At 39.8% G+C, this 24276-nt stretch overlaps 1 protein-coding gene across 5 annotated transcripts in view; it reads right to left on the reverse strand.

Moving 5' to 3' along the window:
• Positions 1–24276, reverse strand: part of SORCS3 (sortilin related VPS10 domain containing receptor 3) — a 626056-nt gene that overhangs the window by 43327 nt on the left and 558453 nt on the right. For 4 of the 5 annotated variants that reach the window (XM_081543145.1, XM_081543168.1, XM_081543157.1 and 1 more), the window contains 3 exons: positions 14357–14474; positions 13251–13384; positions 2429–2542 (listed from right to left, as the gene is read on the reverse strand). In XM_081543145.1, coding sequence (XP_081399271.1) covers positions 2429–2542; positions 13251–13384; positions 14357–14474 — 366 coding nt within the window. The remainder of the gene's footprint in view (positions 1–2428; positions 2543–13250; positions 13385–14356; positions 14475–24276) is intronic. The other variant, XM_081543160.1, reaches the window with a different exon arrangement.

Below are 24276 nucleotides of genomic sequence, written 5' to 3' on the forward strand. Positions count from 1 at the left end.
AAGCACAAGTGTGAAACTCCTGTTTGATCCTGCTGTGGTAAAACTGTCTCAGAGAAGAAGCTTGCATGGGAAAACCTCCCCATAAACACTGTGATCTTCTAAGATAAGAGCATCTTTGGGCACGGTGATGACATGTCATCTCTCTTGACCAGTGACCCAAGCACATGAAGCAAGGCGAGAGCTTGCCCACAGCCCTGACCTGCATGACAGACTTTACTTCCAGGCACATCACTATCCATAAAGCTACATAAAATCAATGTTCTGGTAAAAGCACATAAAATGAATGCACCACAGACACCACCACCACCATCATCATCATTGTCATGTCACGTCTTCTTTCACTCGGTGTGTCAGGAGTAATTAACCGGTCTATCCATGTTGCCTTCTTCTGGTGGCCTTGAAAGCAAATATCTGTAAGAATGATATTGGTCCTCCACTGTACCTGATATTTTGTCTCTCCCTGACCCCCACACACTGCTGAACTACTAGCCCAACATCTTCATCTAGAGATCTCAAGAGTATATCAAACAAATGTTATATGTAGTTACTGCTAATGTGAACTTGTAATATATCCTCTTGTAGACACATGTTATTTTAATTGCCAACTGAGTTCACAGTGGGTCCAGAGCTGCCCTGTCTAATATGCTAATCACTTTTCACCTGTGGTTATTCAGCACTTAAAATGTGGCTAGTGGTGCTTATTGAAATGATGAGAATGTTTGAGTTAAATAAAATGTATTATTAAATTAATTTCACTTACAAATATTTTTCAGTGTGGATATTAGAAAAATTTAAGTTATATATGTGGCTCATAGTATAGTTCTTTCAGTCAGCACTGGTCTATATAAGCAAATTTTTGTAATCTATAGCTTCTTGCTGAACTTTATTCATTTAGAATATACTGAGCTTTACCTGTGATAGACATTTTGGAGGATGTCACATCTTAATGTACACTTGGTATCATCCACTCTTCCTCTTTAACCATAGCCAGCTGGTGGATGATTTGTAATAGAAGTCAACATTTAAATAACCTAGAGGTATGTGTAGGCATTTTTAGTGAAACTTTAAAAAAAAAAAAAAAAGTAGTTTTTCCCTTTTATCTTCTTGATTTATTTGTTTGGCTATTAGTGGTTTTGGCACAATGAACTTGCTTAAAATTGGGTCCACATATCACAAGATCATACGAGAAGCCCTGATGCAATTACCTTCTTGCTAGGTTCAGGAGTGCTCTGGCTGAGAACTGGCCTAGTTAGTCATATATGCCTGTTACCTTTCTCTTCCTCAAACTTCAGAGCACTTTATTCTCCAACACCTCGTGTCTTTAAATTTCACTCTGCAGGATCTGTAGTTTGAGTGACTTAACTCCCAAGACAGTCATCTACAATAAAATTACGTCAATAGTGCTTAAACTTCAGCTCAGATCCCAAGAATAGTTCCCTAGAACCAAATATTTGGCTAAAAAAAAAAATGTATACTTCTCAGAGTATCTCAGACCACTCGATACATCGCTTCCATCATGTTTTTTCTTCCTCTCTGGACATCAGTTATGTAGGTAGTACTCTGGCCACTATTTTACAACAGGTAAAGTAAAACTACTGAGATGGTGAATAACTTGTGTGAGACGTTAGAAGATCCATCCACTGGAAGAGTTGAGACTGGATTCGAGTCCCCTGTTCCTCAAAGATGAGTGCTGGGACCAACAAAGACGACAATGTGTAGGAGTTTGTTGAAATAAAGAATCTTAATGCCACTGTAGATCGCCTAAATTAGGAGCTGCCTTTTGACAAGATCCCCAGGTGATTCACAGCACATAAAAATTTTAAAAACACTGTCTTCAACCACCAATCTGCTTTCCAAATCTGTACCAGGTCACAGAAGTGGCAAAGTAAAGGGGAAAGACAACAAATTTTTCAAGCATCTGAGTAAGTAATAAGTAACAACAAGAGAAACATACATAATTTGACAATTACAGAAAGTGCGCCTTGAGCTTCTTCTTCCAGGAGTTCCCAGGATGGGACTTTGACTTTTCAGTCTGTTTCCATCATTGGTCCACAAGAGCTTCAGCTCATCTATCACTAAAGAGCACCGTAATATCTGCACACCACTTGTGTTAATTTATTTCCATCAGGGTCTGGAAAACATGGTGGCATCTCTTTCCAGAAGAGAAGACCTGACTAAAATAATAGCTATGATATTTCAGAGGCAAATAGCAAAAGGTATTGAAATCTGGGTAATCAGAAATCTCTTCCATGTTCAAAAAAGCTAGGCTCAGCTAAAGAAGCCCTCGACTTTCTTCAGAAGCCACCTGCTATAAACAGACTCTATCTATGTTCTTTCTTGCTTCACTAGCAAAGCTCTTCTGGTCCCAGCTTAGTGAATAGTGAGATAGGAAGACAGCAAGTGGGGTTCCTTCAGGTAAACTGCTTACCCAGTACTGTTAAGGTAGCTTTGACCAAGGCTGCAGTCCTTAGATGGAGATGCTGGATTGTACCAGAAAGCAGGCACACACTGGCTCTCTCCGTGTCTCTCATAGCCATAGTCACTGTCCGGAAAATAAACATTGAATACTGCTGTAGATGCACAAATGTGAAAATATCCACAGACACATATAAACACAGACATTATCTCTCTAACCATCCCCAAAGCCAAACACATGCTTTAAATATTCCCAGTAGGGGCAAAATTCATGCTTTGAAAACAGATTTTCAGACTTAGTTATTTGGAGTCCAGTGTATAGAAGACATAATGGATTAGCAAATGGAGAGTTCAGGTTTAAAAAGGTGTGGATGTGGCAGGTACACTAGCTTCGGTGGGTGTGAGGGATGTCATAAGCTTAAAAGCGTATTTTGGGTCACAGTGGATTTACTGAAATAAACGGATGACAATCAAGAAGATGATTTTAAAAGTAAAGATTTATTTATGTGATATGGTTCCATATTTTATTCCAAAATGGATTTCATTGATTTTATCTTCATTTTTTCTGGAAATTCTCTCTCAAACACATATACACATTTGCATTCACATTCAAACTTTCCCCAACTATTTATAACATAAGCCCCCTGTTTCCTTTAGGAAACAAATAAACAAATAAAAAACCCCACAAAAGTTAGACTGTAGCTCTTCTCCATGTTTTTGTAAAAGCCGGGCCATAATAAAATGAAGAAAGCTCAGGTATGATCCCCTTATTCTTCCCTCAGCACTCCAAAATAAGAGAGTCACAGACCAGTGTGTGGTGTGAGAGGAGGGCTCCCACTGGAAATGTAAATGGTGTTGCCTAACTTCTTGAGGTTTTATAAAACTCCCAGAATTGTAAATGCCAAGGTAGAAAAAGAGTAAGAAAGTAGGCATTATTGCTCTTACAACCAATCCCAGGTCATTGAAGGTGGCTTCACTTGGCAGAAGTCATGCCTTTCTAAGTCAAGCATCCAAGGGTTTCCTGAAACCCACAGACAGTGCAGAGCAAACTGGACCTTTGAATATTGATTCACTGAGTGTTAATGAAACATGCAACAACAGGAAAATAACTCTTTCCTGACTCACTCCCCCTTTCTTTTTCTACTCTCATATTCTTTGAGACATGATTTAATTAAAGACCAATGAAAATAGAGGCAAATGATCTATGCAGGCAACTAGGATAGGAATGAAAGGAAGAGAGGAAGAAAAGTTTAATTCTGCATTTATTTATTACTCAGTATGTGCCCTGTCCTGTGAAAGAAGGGCCATCATTCCTATTCTCAAGAGGTTTCAGTCTTTTGGAGAGAGGAAGACACCATGCCTCCAATCCAAAAAAAGAACAGAGGAATACAGTCTGAAGCATAGCACAGTGTAATACAGTATGAAGCAGTACAGTTTAGAAGTACCAACTGACAGATGAGATTATATAAATATCTGCTGGGTTTGATCCCACCCTACTTCTCACCACCTTCCTCCAAACCAAACTCAGACCAATCTTTCAACCTTCTTTGTCTTTGTATGTAGTATTCCCTGGAGCTTTTGAAGCACTCGACCCTTTTCTATATTAGGTAGTTTCCTAAGCATCCTTCAACAGCTATGCCTGATGAAGCCATCCTTGTTTTCTAAGACTAAATCTTTGTGACTCTACCATTTTGGGAAACATTGAGGCTAAAAAAGGGCAGTTACTTCTGTTGGTTTTGCTCAGCAATATTAGGGTCTAGAATAGGACACTGGAGGTCTTGAATAAATATGTAGTGGGTAAATGGTACTCTCATTGCATTTTTAAATAATCACACTAATTATCCCATTGCATTGGTCTATTTCATCATGAGAAATGCTGGGCTGGAAGAAGCAGAAGCTAGAATCAAGATTGCAGGGAGAAATATCAATAACCTCAGATATGCAGATGATACCAGAAAGTGAAGAAGAACTAAAGAGCCTCTTGATGAAAGTGAAAGAGGAGAGTGAAAAAGTTGGCTTAAAGCTCAACATTCAGAAAACTAAGATCATGGCATCTAGCCCCATCACTTCATGGGAAATAGATGGGGAAACAGTGGAAACAGTGGCTGATTTTATTTTTCTGGGCTCCAAAATCACTGCAGAGGGTGACTGCAGCCATGAAATTAAAAGACACTTACTCCTTGGAAGGAAGGTTATGACCAACCTAGATAGCATATTTAAAAGCAGAGACATTACTTTGCCAACAAAGGTCTGTCTAGTCAAGGCTATGGTTTTTCCAGTGGTCATGTATGGATATGAGAGTTGGACTGTGAAGAAAGCTGAGCGCCAAAGAATTGATGCTTTTGAACTGTGGTGTTGGAGAAGACTCTTGAGAGTTCCTTGGACTGCAAGAAGATCCAACCAGTCCATCCTAAAGGAGATCAGTCCTGGGTGTTCATTGGAAGGACTGATGTTGAAGCTGAAACTCCAATACTTTGGCCACCTCATGCGAAGAGTTGACTCACTGGAAAAGACCTTGATGCTGGGAATGATTGAGGGCAGGAGGAGAAGGGGACGACAGAGGATGAGATGGCTGGATGGCATCACCAACTTGATGGACATGAGTTTGGGTAAACTCCAGAAGTTGGTGATGGACAGGAAGGCCTGGCGTGCTGCAATTCATGGGTTTGCAAAGAGTCGGACACCACTGAGCGACTGAACTGAACTGATTGGTCTATTTCTGCAGGGAGACTGTGAGCCCATGGTTAACTTCCCAGTGTGTACCACAAAGCATCCCAGGAGTTCAAAACATGCCTGTGGAGTGAGTATGAGCTTGAATCACTGCAGATGGCTACACGGAAAGGTGAAGCTCAATACTAGCTTCAATAAGGTGAGTTTAAATGAAACTGGAAGAAAAGGAGAATGGGACATGTTTGTCAAGGTAATCTTTTGCCATGCCTCCCAATTAATAATTCAAGATCTTCCCCCTGAGAGTTCATATGGACTTAGTATTGTGCTAGCTGCTAACAGCCCATGAGAGCCTACTTAAAATTCCAGGAACTTTGTGAGTTAGTTAAGGTTGTTAAATAGAGTTTAAATAATGATTTAAAATTTATATAAAATTTTACTTACATTATATTCAAAAGATAATACCTAAAACACAGAAATTCCCCATTATTTTGCTGCATTTGTTATTACTATATGCAATAAATACTACATATAAAATGTCATGATATAATCATTATATGCTCTTGAGGTCATTTATGTCTGTGTACCTGTGTACATAGAAATACATGTTGTGTTTCCTAATTCCTCACTCAGTGATGTCATGTTGGCAGCATGAAATCGTATATCATGGGAATATTTACAGCAATCACCAATCACTATTAATAAGGGCTTATTTACTTCTTTGTTCCCGAGAAAAGTGAAAGTGAAAGTCACCCAATTGTGTCCAATTCTTTGCGACCCCATGGACTACATAGTTCATGGAATTCTCCAGGCCAGAATACTGGAGTGGGTAGTCTTTCCCTTCTTTAGGGGATCTTCCCAACACAGGGATCAAACCCAAGTCTCGCGCATTGCAGGTGGATTCTTTACCAGCTGAGCCACAAGGGAAGCCCAGAGAGCCAGTAGTTAAATATTTTCCAGCACAGTACTGAATATCTGATTTCGAAGTATTATTTACCTGTAGAAGGATTTGGACTGTGATGGGCCTGCACTACTAGAAAATCCCCTGATAGCTTTATGAAGTAAATCTATTGAATGTCCTGTTAATCCCAGAAATATTTGTAATTTTTGAAGGAAGGGTGATCTCCCAAGCAGCTTTATGAGGGAGAGAAATGTCATATGCTCCTTGTCCAGTGTAACCATCTTAGCAGTCATGTTCAGCTCTGTTGCCTGTTAGTGATGCAGTAATAAAAGAAGGTGTATCAGCCACGCTGCCTTGCCCCAAAGAGAAAAAGCATCACATTAATATTCAATAGCATTAATGGAAACATCACTAGCTGCCCCCAAGCTGTGGACTTCTTCATTACCTCCTGCTAAATGTATACTATTGAATAAAATCTCTCATCCTGTCCAACTCCCCTCCCAGCTCTGAAGTTTTTACAATTTCAGCAAATAAGCAGTGCCAGCTGCCGCTCCAGCTTCCTGGGGAAAGGTGTTTTTCTCTTGAATTGTGACATTTGGAGAGAATGTACCAGAAAGTTTGATTTGCCTCAGGGAAGGAAGCTTCCACAGCTTCTGCAAACACACAGGTAGTTTTCTTTAAGAAGTAAGTCACATCTGTGTCTTCTTTGTAAATGGGTTGAGAACTTCTAAAAGTTGAGGGGGAAATTGTCCATTTCCAGGGGTGTGTGTGTCCTCAAAATCCGACCCAGAGAGAAGCCTCAGACAATCCAGAGAGGGGATAGATAAGGAAAGGCTCAGAAACCAAAAAATGTCTGCATGTCAGAAAAGGACGGGACACTAGTATTACTTGGAACCAATCCCCTCAGTTCACAGAATGGAAGGAGAAGAAAAAGAGAAAAAATGACTTGTTAAAGATTGTACACAGTTGTTGGGTCCAAAGGTGATAACTGAGACTCTTGACCCCTGGCTTGGCATTACTATAAGCCCATGAAATACCCATTTAATTATCAGTTCAGTTCAGTCGCTCAGTCATGTCCAACTCTTTGTGACCCCATGGACTGCAGCACACCAGGCTTCATGTCCATAATCAACTCCTGGAGCTTGCTCAAACTCATGTCCATCGAGTCGGTGATGCCATCCAACCATATCATCCTCTGTCATCCCCTTCTCCTCCTGCCTTCAATCTTTCCCAGCATCAGGCTCTTTTCCAATGAGTCAGTTCTTCACATCAGGTGGCCAAAATACTGGAGTTTCAGCTTCAGCATCAGTCCCTCCAGTGAATATTCAGGACTGATTTCCTTTAGGATTGACTGGTTGGATCTCCTTGCAGTCCAAGGGACTCTCAAGAATCTTCTCCAACACCACAGTTTAAAAGCATAAATAATTTGACACTAAGCTTTCTTTATGGTCCAACTGTCACATCCATACATAACTACTGGAAAAACCACAGCTTTGACTAGATGGACCTTTGTGAATAATGTCTCTGCTTTTTAACATGCTATCTAGGTTGGTCATAGTTTTTCTTCCAAGGAGCAAGCATCTTTTAATTTCATGGCTGCAGTCACTATCTGCAGTCATTTTGCAGCCCAAGAAAATAGTCTGTCACTGTTACCATTGTTTTCCCATCTATTTGCCATCAAGTGATGGGACTGGATGCCATAATCTCAGTTTTTTGAATGTTGAGTTTTAAGCCAGCTTTGAGGCCCAATGTCATTCTGAGCTCCTTGGAGCTGGCCAAGAAGTCACGGTCTCTGCTGGCCCAGGGGTATGGAGTATCCTACTCTCAGACCATGCACAGTCCCATCAAGACTCACTGATTCCCAGTTCTTCCAGTCTCCCATTTGGGATTTAAGGCTCTAGGATGAGTGTTTCACAGATGTCTGTCTCATTTTAGGAGACAATAGAGTGTGGTTGATTTGGGATTAGATAGAGGTTTTTAGCAGACACAGCATGAACACTCAGCAAAGAGAAGCAATCACAACAAAAACAATGGACTAATAATTAACAAATCATCATTTTGTAAGGCAAAAGCCTAAATGCAGCCATAGAAATAGAAAGATAATTATATCCAAACCATTTTAGAAATGGTTTGAAAAACCAAACAATCATGGCTCAAGTATTTCTCTTAATCTAACACCAAGCTACCTATCTGCCCTTACCCCTCTCTGCATCAACAGCCTTCATGTAACTGCTTTCTTAGATATGCTGCTCATTTTCCTCATACTTACTTAGCAGCAAGTCTACATAGTTCCATCACCACCTCCTGCAGGAAGTCTTCCATCATTACTTCAGTCCTTGGTGGTCTCTTTGTTTTGAATACTCCCAATACTTTCAGGTAGGACCAATGTTGTACTAAATAACTTTGTGATAAAAGAAATGCTTTACATCTGTGCTATCCAGTATGCTAACCACTAGCCACATGTGACCATTAAGCACCTAATACATGGCTAACTGAAGAAATGAATGCTTCACTATATTTAATTTTAATGCAAATAACCACGTGTAGCTAGTGGATGCTATACTGTACAGCATAGGTCTGGATCATGAAATTCAACACTCAATTATACTCTTTATTATTTGCTGTCATGCTTTCTTTGCATCCCATAACTCTGGTTTACGCATCTTCGATTTTTCTACAATGTGTTGTCTATAGAAAAAATACAATTGATTAGACTCTATATGCAGAATAATAAGGTTGAGTAGATTTCAGACATGCCTGGATTTATGTACTATGGCATATCCAAGTGTCTTCCCCTCACTCGTTGACATTACTACTTGATAAACACACTCTGTGGATCTGGAGCCATACTGGACATGGAAGGTGAACACTAAGACATACTGAGACAGGACTCTGGAGTCAGACTATTATAATTTTGAGTAAATACATTAACATTTTTTGTATCTCCATCTCTTCACCTATAAAATGTCTAAAATAACAGACTCTCCTTCTGGTTGAGAGATTAAGTGAGATTATCCATCTAAAAATCTTGGCACACAGTAGGTGCTCAGCAAAACTACTGCTGTGTGAGCGGTTGGATGAGTGAGTAATAAAAGAGAATTGTTAGGCATAGTTTCTAGCCCACACCGGTTTGTCACTGAACAAATGCACTTGGACCTCCCGGGGGTCAACTACTTCCTAGGAGACCCCACAGGACTTGAGAGGAGACCTCTTACTCTCCCTTTTCTGACTACCCACTAGTCTGCTTACTTCTCAGGGAGGATTTGCCCCTGGCCCCTCACCAGTGCCATGATGGAGGATGCTTCAGAGTGGTTCTCTACAGTAAACCCGAGGCTGGGGGATTTATGAGGCTATTAAGTAGAAACATCCATATTTATGTAAAGCAATTGTCCTTCAATAAAAAAATAAATTAAAAAAATGAGGCATGATGGGCTATAGAAAGGCAAATGTATCATATCTTATATATCTCCTCTTAGAATTCTATAAAGTCTACTTGAATGCCATATACTTATTACAATTCTAACTATTGTTGTTTAGTTGCTAAGTCAAGTCTGACTCTTTTGCAACTCCACAGACTTTACAATTCTAGTACCAATGGCCTAAACTATTTGATTTGGCGTTGGTTTAGAGTTAATGGCACATTCTATATTAAACCTCATCACCAGCAGTTAACCTAGATCATTTGAGGATGAGTTTTAATTTTAGAATAACCAAATTTGGGGACTCTATTTCTTTTGAAAAATAAAGTAAATCTAAAATAACAAAGACTTGTTTGATTTCTTGAGAAATGGCATAATATAGAGAAGAGAATGTGGAATTTAGCTAGATTTGCTTTTGCTCTTCATCTCTTTCTCTCCCAGATTATGTGATCTCAGTCAAATAACCTATATTCCAGATGCTAATTTTCCTCTCATTAAAATATCATAGTAATGATGCTGACATTATAGGGTGTTAGGTCCAGGGGCTCCCTTCCTCCACTGCTTCACTTACAGATGCATTTTGACAGCAGTTTCCAAAGAAGCATTTAGAAGTAGTTTAAGCAAAGCCATCACCATTGAAATAAATGGATAACACCCAAAGGTGCAACTCTGAACATAGTGCTTATATGGATATATAAGCTCTAGTTTACTTGCTAAAAATACCATGGGGACCACTTAACCCTGGGGTATAAGATTAACAATAACCACAACAGCAAAAGCTATGTACACCATTAGGATAAATTCCTTATTTACATTAACGATGAATATGAATTCATTTATTCCTCCCTAGGACCCAATGAGATACATGTTATACGTTTGCAGTTTACAGCTCAGAATGTGAAGTCGTACAGATTAAAAAATTTCCTAAGGTAAGAAATTGAATATCAGAGCTGGGATTTTTTTTTTTTCCAGATTGCTGAAGGAAAAATATTTATGTTACAATTCTTCCCTCAACTGTGAGGTTTCCCAAAAATGGGTGAGGGTCTAACAACTCAGAGGGACACAGGAGAAAATGTGGTATGACATACAGAAAGACAGTGTTCCTCTGTGGAGTGAGTCTGCAGGACACAAGGAAGCCTAATGCTGACATTCTGAACACTCAGATTGACATCAATATGTCATGTACCATAAATCTGAGTGGGCCACTCTATATACTGCTATGACTATTCTTCTGGATTGCGGTTAAAAATTAAAATTATTCTTCCCAAATATGAAAATAGCCTTTGTTTCCAAAGTGCCAAAAATATCACAGATAGGATCCTGTCATTCAAATTAAATTCAACTTGGCACAATCCATTTGGATAATTCTTCCTGAAGTCAAGCTTTTCGAGGCAGGGATGAAGAGCAGGTAGGGAGCAGTCATGATCATCTACTGGGCTTGCTATTACCAGTGTAGCCCTAGTAGAAAGCTGGAAATGAAAGATGGATTCCCAAACAAAATCAAGAAACAAGCTGGATGAAATGAGAATGAAGGGCATGAGGCTTTGGGCAGGGACAGCCGTTCTGTGCCTATGTGGACTTAATTTAGCTATTAGACATCATTTAGTAGTAAAGAATCCACCCACAATGCAGGAGAAATGGGTCCGATCCTTGGGTTGGGAAGATCCCCTGGAGAAGGGAATGGCAACCTACTCCAGTATTCTTGCCTGGGAAATCCCATGGGCGGAGGAGTCTGGTGGGCCACAGTCACAGGATCACAGAGAGTCAGACATGACTTAGCGACCAAAAAACAATAACAAAATAACTGAGTAATGCAACTCAGTCATAGTCCTGCCCCTTCCATGTTTATTGGCTGTTACCTGAGCCCTTAGCTTTGTCTTTTAACCTATAATAGATATAATGAAAATATATAAACTGAACTTCAGCTTTTGAATATGACACAGAGGAAGAATTCATCCAATTGGGATTAGCATGGGATCACTCTGCGATAACTAATGAGATCACTCATTTCCACGTTTGGGAAGGTTTTTGCCTCTCCTAAAAGAAACAACATTGTACAACTGTTTTGTCCTTATATTGGGGAGGCACTGAGCATACAAAAATAAAGTTAAAAATTCCTGCACTCACAGCACTTACATTCTACTGGGGAAAGACAGGCAAATTATAAAGCAATCAAAAAACACAATCTATTTATGATTAATACTAAGATGACAGTTGAACATGGTGATGTGCCTGAGAGTGCCAGGGTAGAGGTGAGGTTAGATGGTCTCAGAAGGCATTTCTGAGGAGCTTCAATTTTTGCTGAGGTATCAGTGCTCCAACAGTGCCAGTCATACTAAGATTTGGAAGAAATGTTTGTACTTGCTGTTTCCTTTGCTTGGAATGAGTCTGGGTTGATCAAGGTGCAGAAGATAGTGGTATGGCTGCAAAACGGTGAATGAAGAGAGAATAGTGAGAAGTTAAGGAACAGTACTACTGGGTCAATAATCTACAGTGGAGCAAAGAAAGAAGGTTATATTATATTTTAAGGGAGAGGGGAAGCCACTGGGGTATTTAAAACATAGGAATGATAAGATCTGACTTAGGTTTTTAAAATATAATTTTATTTGTTCTAAGGATGGATGGTGCTGGAGAAGACTGTTGAGAGTCCATTGGACAGCAAGAAGATCAAACTAGTCAATCCTAAAGGAAACCAACCCTGAATATTCACTGGAAGGACTGATGCTGAAGCTGAAGTTCCAATACTTGGGCCACCTGATACAAAGAGCTGACTAATTGGAAAAGACTCTGATGCTGGGAAAGATTGAGCGCAGGACAAGGGGGTGACAGAGGATGACGTGGTTGGATGGCATCACCGATTCAATGGACATGAGTTTGAGCAAACTCCAGGAGACAGTGAAAGACAGGGAAGCCTGCTGTGCTGCAGTCCATGGATTCACAAAGAGTCGGATATGACTTAGTGACTGAACAACAAGGATGGATTTCAAAGGGACCAGAATGGACATAGAGAGTGAATTAGTAAATTGTTGGGGTGATCCAGATTGCCATGGACATGGGTAGTGGTGCTTTGTGTTGGAATGTGTTTTGGAAATAGAGATTTGCAAGGACTTCTGGGTGGCCTGCACCTGAGGGTAAAGGGAAAAGTTAAGCTCTCTTGGGATTTGGACTGAATGGATGTCTGTGTTTTACTAAATTTGGAAAACCTGGTCTGGGTTGGGAGTGCTCAAGAGAAGTTGAAAAACTGCTTCTAATAGTGGGCATTCAGGAAGAACTCTGCTTGGCAACATAAAGTTTGAAATTCCTGCCACCAATTCAAGGGAAGATGGATGCTGAGTAAATAGATGGACACAAATGTCTTTATCTAAGAGGAGAGACAGGCTGGAGCTGGAGGTAAATATTTGGAAATTTGTGAGTCATTAGCTAAGAGGGGAGATCCAAAGTCATTCTCTCTGGTTGTCATTAGAGGGAGGAAAAAAGAAATGGTGATAAGAGAGTTCACTGGAAAGAGAGCAGTTCGAGCTCACTGGTGTGGGGGTGACCGCCCATGGTGGCAGCTCTCTAAGCTCTCCATGCCCAGCCCCGCCTCGTGGGGACTTCCCAGGACAGCTGCTAACTGAAGACGAGAAGCCCCCTGGGACACACCGCTCTGGTAGGACAGTGACCTTCCTTGTGAAAAGTTTCCCCCTCCTCCTTCTGGGGCTGTAGACATCCCATCTGGCCAGGACCTGAGGCAGCCAGGCTGGCAGGCCAGCTAAGTCATGCCTACCTCCTCAACTTCATCTTCAGTCTCATCCCCCAAACCAGTCAGTGTCCAGCTGGAACTGGTGATGAGACATAAAGAGACTCACCATTCAAAGTCCCAGTCAGCACAGACACAGGGTTCTGAGACCACTGACCCTGAGGAATCTCGGCCCAGGGCACACTGAGCTCCTGGCTTGCGTTTCTTGAATATTTTCCTCTCTCCCATGACGCAAGGCTCCCCCTTAGGAAGAAAGTCCACAGTGAGAGAGGCAGAAAAACACAAAAGACAGTGAAATAAGCCAGCATTTGCCTTTGCATTCTCTTTTGGTCACTTTATGTAGAAATCTCCCTCCCAGGAACCATTGAGGTGTATCCAAGATTAAGATTGATCTTTTACTGCCAGGCAAGAGGGACACTGTGGGAGACTGGCCTATTACTGTCCCTCCACCCAACCTGGCCAGTGATATCTGCTTCTCCACCTCTACAGAAAATGCAAACACTCCAGACATCCACACAGACCACTTAGCAATTGCCTGATTTGCCATAAATTCCAGTGGATTTATGCCAACCCATGTTGGCATCTTTTTCACATCATCGTCAGAGTGAAACTGAAGTAGACTCAATATGTTCCCTCTCTACGATAAACAACCATGCCCAAGTCCTTATTCCTAGTCAAGAACAAAAAGAGAAGAAATTGGTACAAATTATAAGGACTCAATGGTTCTGAAGACAAAAGAATTTTGCCTGTGTTGCATAGCACTAAATATCTGCCTTGCTACAGTCCCTCACCCTCAGCTTTCTTTGGAGTCCTGTTCCCAGTGCTCCTGGGCCCTGACTTCAGGACGGTCTGAGAAATGCTCCCACTGTTTCCATTAGAAGGTAAGATGATCAAACCATTGGAGGGTGTCCTGGTTTTCTGGGCTTCATTTTCCATGGGTAGCACTAAAACCCCAGGTCATCAGTGTTGCCTCTCTTCCAGGCTGCTCGGTGATTTCAGTGAGTAGATCAGGATTCCCGGGTGCACAGTGGTTCCAAAATATCATATGCCCCTGCTCAATCTGGTGTATGAATTCCAATCCCACCCCCATAATTCACCATTATCCTCAGATGGCCCACTACTTCCCTCCTGCAAATAGGAAGACCCAATGGGACCAAACAGGGCTTGCAGTGGCCCCTGTTTCTAGGAGCCAGGATTCCCAACCCGGTGTTGTACCTGATTGAGCAGGTGCCAGGTCTGATAGTCGTCCTTGCTGCAGTGCCGGCTGAAGACTGATTTGTAGTCCACCTTCACCAATTGCCATTCCGAGCGGAGGCTGAAGTGGCCAAAAACTCTAAGTGTTTATGGGAGGAAGGAGAAAGACAAGCAGAGAGCCCCATAGTCAGTCACTAAAATGCAAAGACTAGAGAGAGAGAGGACTGAATTACAGCCTAGATTTTAATGATTCTTCCAAAGCCAAGTGTTGGAAGTCCATTGACAGGAAAGCCCACTGCCCACACAACTCCAGCCAACTGACACAGTATTCACTGTGGATTTAAAATTATATATATATATATATATATATATGAATATATGATTGCTTTTAAATATATATATTTGCAAAATTAATATATGTACTTTATAGGAAGAATATGAAGTATAAAAAGGTATACAGAAGGAAAAACTTTCCCAGTTGTCTATAATCTTCTACACAGGTAGAACTATTACTAGTAATTTGACATATAGCCAGCCTTCTTCTTAATGGAAGCACTACTACTATATCCACTGATGTCCAAAGGCAGGGCCTCAGTTTTCTCATCTGTAAAGTAAACTTTATATGTGTGCTTTTTGGCGGGGGGGGGTTGGATTAGCTAATCTAAAGTATGATCCTGCCAACTCCAAAATTCTGACTGAATCTAAGCATGTTTTAGTTGAAATTCTCATCACTTAACTCACATGAATATCACCTTCTCTCCCTCTTCCCTGAAAAATTAGTCTTCTCATAAAAGGAACTCATATTTATGTAAAGCAAAGAAGCACACTGTCTACATGACTTAGATAATCAATACTGACCTTTTCAAAGTCCAGCAGTTGATAGCCCTATAAATATGAATGATCAATCATTTCTAGAAAAATAGAAAAAAAGACTGATCACCCATATACCACTCGGGTGGCATGTCTCATAATTACAATGCAAGGCATCTATCACAGTGATGTAAAGGAGAGACCGGTCATGCCCGGAACCAAAACCCACTGAAGTCTTTCAAGGAATTGGATGGCTTCCATCCCAGTAAGACTTAATCAGAGTCCTAGATCTGAATTCTCCTTTTCCCAAGTTCAAATATTCTTATGGTGACACCTAAAATACTAACTTCCCTCAAGAGACATTTCCTTCTGCTATCTGAAAGATTAGGAAGCTTTGGGAGGGGTGGAGTGGATTAAACCTGTGAAATGCAGTAAGAATTGTTTTGTACATTATATAACTTAAAATACACTGTAGGAAATGACTTTTAATGTTTAAAAGCTATGGCAAACCTAGACTGTGTATTAAAAAGCAGAGATATTACTTTGCCAACAAAGGTCCATATCGTCAAAGCTATGGTTTTTCCAGTAGTCATGTATGGATGTGAGAGTTGGACCATAGAGAAGGCTGAGTGCCAAAGAATTGATGCTTTCAAACTGTGATCTGGAGAAGACTCTTTATAGAGAGTCCCTTGGACAGCAAGGAGATCAAACCAGTAGATGCTAAAAGAAATCAACCCTGAATATTCAGCTTCAGCTTCAGCTTGATGCTGAAGCTGAAGCTCCAATACTTTGACCACCTGATGCAAAATGTCTGCTCACTGGAAAAGACCCTGATGCTAGGAAAGACTGAGGGCAGAAGGAGAAGGGGGGCGACAGAGGAGGAAATGATTGGATGGCATCATCAACTCAATGGACATAAACTTAAGCCAACTTCGGGAGATTGTGAAGGACCAGGAAGCCTGGTGTGCTGTAGTCCATAGGGTCACAAAGAGTCAGACACCACTGGGTGAGACTGAACAACAACAATAATCATTTATACATTAAATAAAGTTTTTTAGATCTTCGTCTGAAAAAAAAAAAAAGATTAAACAGACTGAGGGAAAGACTGGTTTTCTCCTTTAGTAAAACTGTATGGTCTTTGCATGAACCTTACCTCACTCCTGACTAGTAGGAGCTGAGGAGTTAGAATATCCTAGATTGTGTGGCCAGTACTATGTGGGGTACCTGCTCTGCCATTCCTTCTGTTCTATCACATTCTTGCTACATTTAGTAGCAAATATAATATATCCATGCCAAGTCTATATTAAGGTATTTCTACCATTTACTAATAGATCTGATTCAGTTCATGGAAAGGTCATGAGTCAATCAAATTTGAATCTTTAACAAAACACTTATCTTTTATAAAAAGTTTCTATTTGTTTTAAGAGAGGAGAATAAGGGTAAGAGCTCATCAAAAAACAAACAGTGGGAGAAACTTTGATGAATGTCTTCTTCCCTCTTTATCCAACCTATCTAAATCCTCCCACATTTGAATGCCACCTCCTCTAGGAAGTCTTCCCTGATTGGAGTACCCTGAGTAACAGGATATTAGTGATGCTAAACAAAAAATAAACACTTCTGCCTACTCTGAATAGTTTACAGTTATTGTACGGGTCACAAAATACATTATGTCAGATGAATCCCATTTCTTACTATGGTAAGATAACTAGGCAGACAGAAGAAGGAAATATGAGGCACATGATTTACCTGGATATCAATGAGGCATCTACAGAGTCTACTGTTGCAGTCTTGAAGAAAAGATGAAAAATATAAGCCAGGTGCTAGTAAAATTATGTGGCTGAACAGTACCCAATTAAGGCATTAAAATCAACCAGGAGGGAGGGGGTGTGTACTCAGCTGCTATCTGCAGCTGTCTGCTCTTTCTTGTTCATCACTTTTATTAATGACTTTACGACATGGAAATAATGGTCATCATTGGAAATTGCATTTTCTGATGACACAAAACTGGAAGAAACAGTCAATATGCTTGATGGCAGAATAAGGAACCAAAAAGGTCTTGACAGACTGAAGAGACAGGCTGAATTTAATAACATGTGACGTAACATAAAAAATTGTCAGGTTCTTCCCTGGCAACTACATAAGTATTGGATAAAAGAAATGCGACTTGTTGCAGCTCAGGATAAATAATGATGATGGTGACAATGAGGATGGTAGCTTAAGAATTTTCATATACAATGTGATTAACATAAGTAAACACTTCAGAGACCAAAAATACTTAAGGTAATCTTAGAATGCATTAATGAATGAAGAATTTTGTATATTGTCTAGAACAAAGAGGCAATGTCCTGGTCTGTTTTACATTAACTCTATCACAGAGGAAAATTGTACTTAGTGTTGGGTGTCCGCTTTAATGCAGAGAATAGACTGAGTATCTCCAGAGTACTTGGGGGCTTTGGTGGTGGTGGTGGTGATGGTGGTGGAGTTTTTAATCTCTTGAAATTTTAAACAAAAATATGCATTTATTGGGATGTGTTTATTTATCTATGGAGAAGTTACATATCTTTTATCAGATTTTCAAAAGGGTTCACAGTTCCCAAAGTTTAAGGACCATTGAAAAACAGAGGGATTAAGATGATGTACTAGATTAAATAGTGGATCCCCAAAGAGATATGACCACATTCTATTCCTTGTAACCTGTGAATGTGACAGGTTAACTGCAAAAAAGTCTTTGCAGATGTGGGTTAAGAATCTCAAGATAAAATCATCCTGGCCCTAAGTCCAATGACAAGAATCCTTATAAGAGATACAAAGAAGAGAGACATGCAGAGAAGTGAATCCTATGTGAAGACAGAGGTGAAGACTGGAGTTACACAGACATAAGCTAAGAAACACCTGGCGCCACCAAAAGATGGAACAAGCCTAGAATGAATTCTCTTTTTTTTTTTCAGTTTCATCTAAATTAAAGTTTATTCTTAAATGCATGTAACTCCATTACTTTGATATAATATGTATTGGGCATATATTTTATACCTGAAACTTTACCATTTACATCATGTTTACTCTTTACAACAATTCCATGTGTCAAATACCTTAAAAATAAGGACACTGAATTCTTTTAGTGCACCAGAGGGAGTGTGGCCCAGCTACCACTCTGACCTTGGACTCTGGTCTCCAGGAGTACTAGAGAATAAATTTCTGTTTTTTTTTCAGCCACCCAATTTGTAGTAATTTGTTATGGGAGGCACAAGAAATAATACAAAAGGTGCTATGATTTAAGGCCAATTTTCAGCTACCAATCCAAGGAGTGGTGTAAACACTATGGCTGGTTAACCTGGAGATGACTTAGGAAGGGTCAGGGAAGTGAAGACCAATAAATAGGTACTCTAGGGAGATGTCTTCAGTATTAAAAAATAACAGAAAATAAAAGTTCAGAAGTTTACAAAATAGGAGAGATTGTTCTAATAGACAAAGTTGCCCACACAGGAAAGGAATAGCTCAAGAGTTAGTAACCAGAGAATCTCACCCTCAGACTTCATCATTTCCCAGGGCTGATGCTGAGGAGGATGCAGGCAACATCCAAGTACACAGCTGAACTGACACTGAGCCTCTAAGCAGGTCCATGGTGTTGGTCTTCCCAACTCTTTGGGATATCTGTTTCTGATCCCAGGGTGCTCATATCAGAACTGAACACAATAGGTGCCCAGTCGGGGCTTGGGGACTAATTCAGATTCTTCTCTTCTGCAATCTCGGCAGGTCACTTCCTTTCATCTACATTTCTTTGGTTTCTATGACAGATTTCCTTGGACCAAGTTTCCTAGGTCTTTCCCCAAACTCTAAATTGACTCACTAATATTTCCATTTGAAAGCTGGCTAGTCTGCTTCTCCCATGGGGTCACTTTCATGTGCCAGATGCAAAATTTTAAACATTTAATGCTAGCATTACTAGCTTTGTTCATTTTCTCACTGGACCCCAACTAAGATTAGTAGGGTAAAATCTCTTGGCAACTTTCACTGATGTATTTTCCATCTCTCTATCCATTATCAGTTCATGGTAGACTCCTTCCTGTGGGGCATGAGTGACTCTGATACAGGGTCTCTCTTTTGCAGAGATATGGCTTCCCTAATTCTGTTCAATACTGAATTCACTCACTGATCTTCTGATTAGAGTCGTGGAAGATGAAATGACAGAAGCACAGCAAACTAAGTAGGAGATAAAATAAGGACTTACTTAAGTGCAAGCATTTCTCAACCCTTTTCATATCTAACCTTAGACCATATGTTAATATTCACAACAGGATCTGTAGAAGTGAGAACCCAGTAGAGAAGTCAGAGGAATTAGAAAACAAGCCCCTCACTTTGGGTGATAAACACTAATTAGATCTACTTGGTCCTGGATTGGAGAAAGAGAAAGCCTAGACTGCTTCTAAATAATAGTGCAAGAACAAAATTTCTCAGATAAAAACTCCTCATCTCCTTAAGGAAACGTTCCCCTAAGCTTATGACCAATAAACTAGGAATAGCACACTCATCCCACTTGTGGTAACTTTTGGGGAAACAAAAAGTTTAATTTAATTGTATTTAATTTTCTTGTATTTTTGGTCAAATTTGTATCAACGAGTTAGGAAGCTCCATAAAGCTGGAAAGGTTCTTATACTTCTTTGGACCACATAAAGCCTTGCAATTGTAGTTGCTTGACAAATAATGGCTGACTCCTGAGTACTAGTGGAACAAAGCAATTCTAGAGTGTGGCTTCATTTTCAAGTCTTTGACCAAAAAAAGCCAATTCCTAGCATAGCCAAACCATGGTCATCCACAGCCATACTTTCTTGCCATTATCAAGATAAACTATTCTGACCTCTTTTTTTCAGAAATGTATTCCTAGTCCCCCTTCTTAACCCAAAGCATATTTTCATCAACATAATCAAAACCCTGAGATAATGTACGGAAATATCTTGAAAACTCCAGTTGATAATAAGTGTTCATTCCTATCTCCATCATTCTCATTATTGGGACCCCTACAGATTCATACCCAAGGCCCTGCTCATCAAGAGGTTTCAATAAGGTTGGCTCAAAATCCTCTTTCCAAGGTAAATACTAACTTCAAATGCAGGGGCTTTCTTTGTCTTGTGTGTGTGTGTGTGTGTGTGTGTGTGACATCTTCTATACAGCCTTGGAGAAAGTAGATAATTCATACAAAAATTCAGATGACTGTCTGGAAAGGGTAGGCTACCCTTTAGTTCCTCTGAAGAAGTTGCTCCCAACCACCAAACCAAATAAATGAATTCTCAGAGCCATTTCTCACAATACGGATTTTCAGGAAAAATCAATTAAAATTTATTACTTCTGTTTTTCTTTTTCTTTTTACCTTGTCACCTGTATTTTTTTTTTTTTCATGAGAGTTTTTGGCTCCACTCAAGATTCACCTTCTACTTGGGCTTTACAAACCTGAGAGCATCTCTCTCCTTTTTTAACCTCTTCTGTTGCTGTGTCTGTGCTGCTGTGACTCTGGTCACAAAGTATCCTCCTAAGCTCTTGTGTGGTGGTTTAACTTTTAACATACAGGAAGTCTGGGCATGGCAATACCAGGTAAGGAAATAGAAGACTTGTCTTTCCCTAGTCCTTGTCTACTACTAAATTAGCTAGGTGACTTGGAGCAAATCACTTCATCTCTCAAGCTTTCAGCTTCCTTACACAATATTTTTTATTCAGTGACACATATACTGAAAGGATAGGATGCAAACATTGTCTAGATGAAACATGGCTTGTTAAAAACAATTTCCAAGAGTTTATTTTCTTTTAATCCTTATGTCTACTTTCAAGTGAACAAACTATCTCCTGGTGACCCCATACACAAAGGATTTAACAATTAGAGTCATTAATCTTTGTCTCCACTGGCACTTCTTTCATATAACAGATGCTCAATAAATAGTTCTGGGTTGATTAATGGGTAGAATTAATCTATCAAAATTGTCTACTTCTTCCAAAATTGGGGTGATAGCTTTATCTGGCCTTATTTCTGGGCCAAAGAACATGGTTGAGTTGTATGTCCTTTGGGGTTTAAACAAAAACAATCTCAGGAAAAATAGCAGCAGTATCTATCTCTACATCTTGTTATCATGGACTGCGCTAGGATTTCCACAAACATCTGTGATTTGCTGGGACACTAAATAACACACCTTCTCTAATCCACTATCCAGACCTGAGTAGGCCTTGCGGGGAGGGAAGTGATTAATTTGAGGGAGGGAGGTAGTTTATAAAAGTAAAAGACTTCATTAGAATTCCATCCACACAGAGGGTTAGCTACTCATTAATTAAATGATTTCAAAGGGGATCTTGGTATATAATTGCTATAATTTAGGTGGAAACAATGCCACACTAAGTGTAATTAGAGGAGCAGGCTCTGTAAGATGTTTTCCTCTTTACTGGAGAGCAACTCTGGGTCACCTGATTCTCCCCTGCATAGTAACTGGGTGCTTTTTTCAACCTCCAAATGTACCAACTTTATATGCAGTTGTAAAAGCTGAAAGAAATTTCAAGGAGAGACTGGTTGACCACAATTCTTCCAAGAGGAAAAAGACAAGAATTCATTACTAGGAAACCACTGGAAATATGTAAACGAAAGAACAGTTCTTGGGGAGTCAGATTAGCAGGCATGTCACTGCAGACTGACTTTTGAGGAAACATTTGAGCAAACTCAACTAGGATAATATTATGCTGTCATCAACCTGCCCCAGGACTCCCTTCCTTTATCTCCCTCGGTGACTCCAGCACTAGCACCGTGAATTCTTGGAACCACCAGCTCTCTCATCTCTATCTGCCTCAAGAAAGAGAACAAGGCCAAAATTGACTCTGTCAGTTTCTTCCTGATTTTCCTCTTTCTGTTAATATTAGGCTAGAAACCTCTGCATTAGCAGAGACTTAGCCCTCAGCCTGCCCTTGCTCTTAAACTCTAGCCTGGCACTCAATCCTTTTCTTACACTTCTACAAAATCTCTCATATCCACCAACTTCTGTATTCCACTCCTATGGCTTGATAACTAATAATGGCTACCATTGATGGCTACCATTGATGGCACGCTTATCAGATTCCAGGGACTCTGCTGAATGTTCCTCAGCTATTATCATCCTGAATCCTCCAGAGACTACCTGAGAATCTTAGGTACGGCCATTTCAGATGAGGAAAACTGTGGCCCTAGGACCATGCTCAAGGTCAAGACTGAGTTGGGAATTAAGTTGACATTCATGTGAAGCCAAAGCTCTTACTGGCTGTGCTTCCTCCTGCTGAAGACTATATCCCAGGCTCTCCGTACCTCCTGTCCCAGTAGTTTACACCTACATCTTCATGAAACCTATCCCCCACCTGTTCCCAGACTGTTGTCTTAGAGCATTATTTCAATGACACTACAAACCTGCTCAGAAATTGCAGGTTATAGAATAGGAACCACATTCCTAGAACTAGCATTTCATCCTATGCCATTCCATCATATTCCTTTCCAAACTTTCTTCCTTCTCCCCTTTCTGTCCTACCCAAACTGGTCTCTTTCCCTTTCTACAGGTGCCTACTCTACATAGGTACTTGTGTTTGTGTGTACATACATGTGCTGATGATAATAGCTGTGGAATGCTTATCAGAGTCTCTAGCAAACACATATACACACATACACACACACAAACACACACCCACACATACTCCTGATTACACACCTTGTTTTTTTCCATGTTTTTCATTAGAAATATCCTCCTATGGTCTTTGCTTGCTCTAAAACCAACACAGCTCTGACTTAAAGGCCATCTCCTCTTAAAAGTGTTCCTAATCTAGTCAAAGTCTAAAAGATCTCTTTTCTAAACTTTTGATTTCCTGTATGAACAGATGGTAATCTTCTCCTCCAGGCAGAGGGCTTACTCAGTTTTTCAAACACCATACTTTCCACCTTCCTCTTCTCTAAGTGGACTTCTCTCCTCACCCCTCCTCTTCACTCTGCTGGTAGCTTAAGCCTTCTTTTTCTCTGTCCCTACACTTGGCATTTGTGCTTCACATGTGGGTCAAGAGGTCCCCTAATGTCCCTCTATGACATTCATCTTTTCAACTTCAACTTCTATGCAGAAAACTCCCAAGGCACCTACTCTTGTTCCTGAACTCTTACAAGATTTAGTCATGAATATGACACTAAGAACTGTGAATTTGATATAACAGCCTCCCTATCTACTTTTGTAGTATTATGTCCTGCTACTTTATAGTGTTCTTCATGCTCAGACAGAATTCCATTTGTTCCAGTAAAAGAAACATGACTTCCTAATGCCTGCTCTTTTTCTGCCTGGGATGCCTTCCCCAACATCTTATCTTATATGTCCAACTCCTTCCCATTCTGCAAGTCTCAAGGCAAATAATATGCAGTGTTTCTTGGGAGGGAGATTAAGGGGGAGGAAAACTGTTCAAATCTAAGTATTTTGTAGTAACCATATTGATTTCTCTTTTCAAAAATAAAACTAAACAGATGAAGGTTTTAAAATCTATTTTCTTATCATTTAAAGATGTTGATCAATTTGTAACGTTTAAAGAGAATATAATCTCAATGATATCAGTTCTTTGGAATTAGTCCAGCCTTTCTATGCGTCCCAGTATGTAGTCAATTAAAAAAATGTATTAAATGTTATCTCTAAAAATGTATTCTCTATTTGTTGTATGGAGGGGTGTATACAGTTCTTTTAAATCAGGTTTCTTAATAGTGTTATTCATACCCAAAATCACATAAACTTTGGGACTGCTTGGTCTATGTGAGGTTTATTAAACTATTCCTCTATGATATTTTAAATCTTCCATTTCTCCTTGAGTCTTTGCAGGTTTTTGTATTGTGTAATCATAGCACTTTACAGATTTTGAGATTTTTCTATCTTCTTGATGGATTATCCTTTTTTGATTTTAATTTAAAGGCTAACTTTTCTACTGTGCTGTCTGTATCTTTCTTCTTCCTCTATTCCATTCTTATAAAGAAAAAATGATCTCTTCACTTTGAATTTTTGTAGCATTTTTTTTCTGAGTATCATCCTTAGCACTTCCAACAGGTATCATAATTCATAGAATGTGTCCCTATATATAGTATTGTCTTCACTAGATTTTAAACTCTTACAAGT

Source organism: Giraffa tippelskirchi, chromosome 2 (genome assembly GCF_054371585.1).
Source record: "Giraffa tippelskirchi isolate mGirTip1 chromosome 2, T2T-mGirTip1v1.2.pri, whole genome shotgun sequence".
Taxonomy (NCBI): domain Eukaryota; kingdom Metazoa; phylum Chordata; class Mammalia; order Artiodactyla; family Giraffidae; genus Giraffa; species Giraffa tippelskirchi.